The 6,369-nt window shown below is 42.5% G+C and overlaps 2 protein-coding genes across 2 annotated transcripts; both read left to right on the top strand.

The window, feature by feature from the left end:
• Positions 1-358: 358 nt before the first annotated feature.
• Positions 359-1,288, top strand: LOC308571858 (olfactory receptor 6X1-like; the record flags this gene model as incomplete). Its single annotated transcript, XM_081167470.1, has 1 exon — positions 359-1,288. The coding sequence occupies one exon, from the start codon at positions 359-361 to the stop codon at positions 1,286-1,288; it is 930 nt and encodes a 309-aa protein (XP_081023596.1).
• A 2,319-nt stretch (positions 1,289-3,607) lies between these two features.
• On the top strand, positions 3,608-5,331 carry LOC308571857 (olfactory receptor 6X1-like; the record flags this gene model as incomplete). The annotated part of the gene is made up of 2 exons (XM_081167469.1): positions 3,608-4,208; positions 5,009-5,331. 2 exons carry the CDS (start codon positions 3,608-3,610, stop codon positions 5,329-5,331), a joined length of 924 nt encoding a protein of 307 aa, XP_081023595.1.
• Between the last annotated feature and the right edge of the window lie 1,038 nt (positions 5,332-6,369).

Genomic DNA, 6,369 nt, shown 5'->3' with positions numbered 1-6,369 from the left:
GATTTAATGATGATACTGAAGCATAATTTTGAAGTAGTAGTAGTAGTAATAATAATAATAATAATAAATGGTTGCTTTAATGTCAACTGAATTCCGTTTGTTAATTATATATTGCAGGACAAAGTATTTACTATTACTTGAAAATTCTGGAAGTTTTACAAATCCAGTCGATATGCTTCTCTTCAGACAATACTGTGAATTTTGCAGAATTTTCTTTCTGGGGAGAATATAAAATACATCCCCCTTAACCAGGGTCGTTTGCCCTTTTTATATCAACTATTCCCATGAATAGTTAAATATAATACTGTTCCCATATATTATTGCTATGCTTTCAGGAAAGAAGGAAGGAGCGGTGGAGATGGCTAATGCAACATTTGTCACTGAGTTTATTCTTCTAGGATTTCGAGAAATTCAAGAAATGAACATGGCATTTTACACCATTCTCCTACTGATGTATCTTCTCTCCTTAACGGGACACAGCTTAATCATCTTAGTTGTTTTCATGGAGTCCATGCTCCATACTCCAATGTACTTCTTCCTCGTCAACTTCTCCACAGCTGAGATCTGCTCCACCACAGCAGAGATCCCAAAGATGCTGGTCAATGCCTTCTCGGGCAAAACCAACATTTCCTTTGCATGTTGCATGTTACAAGGTTTTGTTGTCTTCACAATGGGGTCTGTTGAATTCATCACTCTTACCCTCATGTCTTTTGACCGCTATGTAGCCATTTGCAAACCTTTGCTCTATAAAACCATTATGACCAACAACCTCTGCCTCTTCCTGACTTTGTTGGCTTGGGTTAGTGGATTTGTTATCATTTTCCCTCAATCAGCTGTAGTGTGGACTTTCCCATATTGTGGACAAAATGTCATTGATCATTATTTCTGTGATGTTGGGCCTGTTTTGAAATTGGCCTGTGCTGATACAACTTTGATGGAGTTGATAGGTCTCATTTATGGTGCTATTTTCATGTGGGGTTCCTTGGGTATCTCATTAATTTCTTATACATACATCATAGTCACCATCATTCGGATGTCTTCTGCCACAGGCCGATCCAAGGCGTTCTTTACATGTGCCTCTCATCTAACTGTCGTTATCATCTTCTACACGGCAGATATGTTTATGTACCTGAGACCTACAACCCAAGGTGACACCCGAGTCAACAAAGTGGTATCTCTTGTGCGCACAAGTCTCATTCCCATGTTGAACCCTTTCATCTACACAATCCGGAACAAAGACTTCAAAGCAGCCCTAAGGAAATCTGTGAGAAGGAAAATGGTGTTATAGCAATTCCCAGAATACTTTTGTGAAGATGGACCTCATGCCCTGAATGTCTGAGTTCTACTCCACTGCCCAGTAGGGGAATTAAGATGAAGAAGTGGAACCCAGTTAGTCTTGCCACTGCCTTATGGTTATCACAAATATAACACTATATCCTGCTTCCAGGATAAGCTGGCCCTTTTTCATGTACCAAATTATGATGTTTTCATACATTTTGCTATTATTTCAGGACAAAGGGAGATGGAAAATGCTGCAATCATCACCGAGTTTATTCTTCTGGGATTTAAGGAATTTCATGGACTGAATAGCGTGCAGGGTACATGACTTTTCCAGCAACTTTTTGTACTGAAGTGAAGGATCAAACTCACAAATTTGAATCTCCTAACATTCTTGAAACATTCTTTGTGCTGGCCATGACAAATGAAAGAAGGAAGCCTGCTGACTTACTACTACTACTAATAATAATAATAATTTGTAGCCTGTCCATCTGACTGGGTTGCCCTAGCCATTCTGGGTAGCTTCCAGCATATATAAAATCATAGTGAATGATTTATAGCATAAATAAATAAATAAATAAATAAATATCAATATATCATGTTCTGATCTTGTCCAGTATTGAAAGAATATCTACTTTTTCTTCTTCTTCACTTCCTGCTTTTTCTCATTTCCCTCTTCTAGGCATATTCCCAAGACATCTGGGCTCTGTGTCAAAAAAATAATTTTTATATATAAATTATTAGATGTTCAGCTACAAGTCTTTGGGCTTAATGCCAGGGGAATTGGGGCAATACACCAATATCAATATTATTCCCTATTTCATACACAGTAGAACAATACTGAATTTTTTTCTTGTGTGTGGACCATCTTTCTTTTTTAGCTTACTTGGCTGACTGCAACAAATCCTAACATGGGTTATGAGTGAACTGCAATTTCATCAGTATGAAGAGAGAGTTATCACAAACCTATCTCATTCAGGAAGTCATTTGTTGCTGTTGTTGTTTTGTCTCTTTTCTCTTATTTTATTATTTTTGATGGGTTCTTTTTTTTTAAAAAAATTATATTTTATGTTTATGAATGTAAGAGAGATATTCAAAAATACGCTTTATATTCAAATATAGAAAAGTTGACTGTTGGATTTTTGCCAAATTGTTTAAGTCAAACATTGAGAGGGATAGTGGAAGAATATTGATAAAAGGGTTAAAATAATTAAAAATTAATTAAAATATGAAAATAGTCTTAATGTTAAAATGCTGCTAAAATGTGTACAAGTGAATCAATTAATGTTGTTGAATAGTTTAATCTTGTTCTTCGGAAAAGGTGCCTTGATAGTAATTAGCCGCTTAATCGGCATGGGATATCTCTGAAGTCTCCAAAGGCTTTTCCTTATTTTGAAAGCCTTAGGGTGTGAGCACGTTCCAAGGAAGAAAATTTTAAAAAAAGCTTACAAAATCAAATGCACCAGAACTTTTGGGTCTTTCATAGCCAATGCTGTTTCTGGAACACGTGGAATACTACTAAGAAGGTATGCGAGAGTACTTCCTATATTGCAATGAAAAGATGGGTACAGTTGTAGAATCGTAGACCCATATAGAATCATAGAATCTTAGATTTGGAAAGGACTAGTCCAATGCCCTGCAATGCAGGAACCTCAGCTAAGGTATCCCTGACAGATGGCCATCCAACCTCTGCTTAAAAAACTCCAGTGAAGGGGAGCTCATCACCTACTTTTCTCAAACCTCTGCCATACTTTAAACCCACAATTTTCCTCTCTGTTGTCTCCATTCCTGCATTACTCAAACTTCTGCCATTGTTTTAAACAAGCTGAACAATATAACACAACACGATGGCCAATAACAATGGCACTAAACACTATTTATAGACTAATACAAATGTTAAGAAATTACAAACAAAGTCTCTAAATCTTCTTCACCAGTCGCGATAGAATAATTCAAAAGTTCAATATATACATAATCTGTCACCAAATAACACCGGAACAGAGTTGTAGTTTCTGAACATTTGTATTAGTCTATAGTGTTTAGTGCCATTGTTATTGGTCATCCTGTTGTGTTATATTGTTCAGCTTGCCTATATTGCAACACAGGGGTCTGCTTACGGATTATTGTTTTAAACAAGCGCATTTCGCCTCACAACATCCATGTTTTCTTGCTCCCAAGCCATAGCACAGAGGACATGCTGTGATGAGGCACTAAAAATCCTCCAATGGTGGTTGTGATATATATTCATATTTATATTCATATTTCTGATCTTCGACTGGGGAAAAAACCATTTTGTTTGCTTGCATTATTTCAGGAAGGAAGAAACGACATGGTCAATGTCATATTTGTCACTGAGTTTATTCTCCTGGGATTTCCTGAACTTCATGGACTAAAGATGCCATTCTTTACCATACTTCTAGTGATGTATCTTCTCACACTAACAGGAAATAGCTTAATAATTGTGATTGTTTGCATGGAACCCATGCTGCATACTCCAATGTACTTCTTTCTTGTCAACTTCTCCATGGCCGAGATCTGCACCACAGCAACAGTAGTACCGAAGATGTTGGTCAATGTCTTCTCAGGCAAAACCACAATCTGCTTTGCATGCTGCATGGCACAAGGATTCGTGGTTTTTGCAGCTAGCGCTGTTGAATTCATCACTCTCACAGTCATGTCTTTTGATCGTTACATTGCCATTCACAAACCTTTGCTCTATAAAACCATCATGACCAACAGACTCTGCCTGAACTTGACCCAGATGAGTTGGGTTGTAGGGTTTGTGATAATCTTTTCTCAGTCTGTAGTAGTGTGGACTTTCCCGTTCTGTGGAAACAATGTCATAGACCACTTCTTTTGCGATGTTGGACCAGTTCTGAAACTGGCCTGTGCCGACACCAGTTTAATGGAGCTGATAGGTCTCATATATGGTGCAGCCAGCGGCGTAGTGTGGGTTATCAGCACCCGGGGCAAGGGAAGTAATTTGCGCCCCCTAACCCGGGGCAAGGAAATTAATTTGCGCCCCCTAACCCGGGGCAAGGCAATTAATTTGCACCCCCTAACCCGGAGCAAGGCAAGTACAGTAATTTACTCTCCCAAGCAGCAGCAGCGAGGCTTCTCTTTTCCCCGCACTCTCCTGGAGCTGCCTCTTTTCTTTCCTTTTTTCCCTTTCTCCAAGGCTTTTCGCTTTCTCTCCTTAATTGATTCCTCCTCCACACCGCAGCGTTTCCTGGCTGCTTCCCCCCCCTCTCCTCCTCGCTCTGCTTGCCTTGCTCTGCCCTGCCTGAGGGCGCCCTGAGGAGTCTCCACTCTCCTTTTTGACCAGGCGAGGTGGAAAAGTCTCTTCCCGCCCCCTCGCCAGACTCCCTGCTCGGCTCGGCTCACTACCCAGGCGGCCAGTGGAGAGAGAGCCGCAATTACCATAAAGCTCCTCTCCCTCCGCTTCGCCAAGCTGTCAAAGCCCAGCAGCAGCGGCAACGGCAGCAGCAGGCGCAGCCAGACCCCCGCCAGCCAGCCCGCCCGCCCGGCTTCCTCTCCTTTTTTTGCCCGCGGCAGAAGGCTTCGCTCTCCCCCTTCCGCGACCTCCTCACCAAGCCGAGCGAGCGCGGGCTCCCTAACCCGTGGATTTTAGTAGGGGCAGAGAGCTGCTAGTGCGAGCGCGCCCCCCGCCCATGTTGCACCCGGTGCGGCCGGCCCCCCTGGCACCCCCACGCTATGCCACTGGGTGCAGCCATCATGTGGGGTTCCTTTGGCCCTTCACTGATCTCTTATACATGCATTATAGCCACTATTATTCAAATCCCTTCAGCCACTGGACGATCAAAAGCATTTGTCACTTGTGCCTCCCATCTTATAGTCATCACCATGTTCTACCTGGTGCTCATGGTCATGTACTTAAGGCCTTCAACCCATGGTAACACACAAGTCAACAAAGCAGTATCTGTTGTGCACACTAGTTTCATTCCCTTGTTAAACCCTTTCATTTACACAATCCAAAACAAAGATTTCAAAGCAGCCCTGCGGAAAAATGCGAAAAGGAGGTTTCTTTTTTAGCTCTTCCAGCATTGTGTTTTGAATTCAATGATTAATAAAAAAAATAGACCATAATGTGTGGACCTCCTCCTATGCCTTGAAAATACCAAGGGTCATTTAGTTACTTATCTCCTTGACATCTGGAGAGAGAGAGTTCCACAGAGTGGGTGCCACTACTGAGAAGGCCCTCTACCTGGTTTCCAGTAGCTTCACTTCTCACAGTGAGGGAACCAGCAGAAGGCCGCCGGTGCATAGCATATGCTATACTATGATTGGTTTTTGCTCTGTTCCAACTATAAGTCTCTTAAGTTCTTGAAAATTAGTTTGGTTGAGAGCAGGGGTGGATTTAGGGCTGTCCAAGAGGTGCACACTGGAATCAAGGGGGCACCATCCCAGAACCAGGGAAGAGAGGCATTAGGCTATGGAAAGCAGGTGTGAGGCTCTGACAAGGTCTTAGAGCCCTCTATCCTCCTTCCCAAACCTTAGCACTTTTCCAGCTTTGGGAAAGAGGTGGGAGTTAGTGCAAGGACTGTGCGTGGGGCGCCAAATTTTGGCCTCACACCAGGACACCATATTACCCAACTCCACCACTATTGAGAGACTCAGGTCTCCAGGGCAGAATAAGTTTTCTGTTATTGATGATAGAGAGAGGAGCTTGTGGGATTATGGAGCAGTATTTTTTTATATTGTGGATGCCATTCCCTTGCCATGTCTTGTAAAAGAAAGCCACTTCCGAGCTAGAGAGCAGGTGGGGTTGCGGGCTTCACGCCCCTCCCCACACTCGCGGGGGCTGGCTTCAGCCCCCGGGATAGCAGGGAATCCTCAGATGTGTCATACCCCGAGCCAGCCAATAGGTCTGGCGTGGCCGAGGGTCTCCCTCTTTCTGGTAAAAGAATTAAACTTTTCTATCCCCTTCTCCCCCATTCTATTCCCCCTTTCTCTCTCTCCCCCTTTCTCTTCCTTCCCCCAATCTTATACTGTATACACCATTAAAGTCTCACTTTGGATATAACTGATCTGTAAACAGGCTTTAGGACCAGAAAACAGACGATGTACATA

The sequence above is a fragment of the Podarcis bocagei genome (assembly GCF_964188305.1).
Source record: "Podarcis bocagei genome assembly, chromosome: 13".
In the NCBI taxonomy this organism is placed as follows: domain Eukaryota; kingdom Metazoa; phylum Chordata; class Lepidosauria; order Squamata; family Lacertidae; genus Podarcis; species Podarcis bocagei.
Note: the sequence above shows the minus strand (reverse complement) of the source record. Positions and strands in the feature narration are given on the sequence as shown.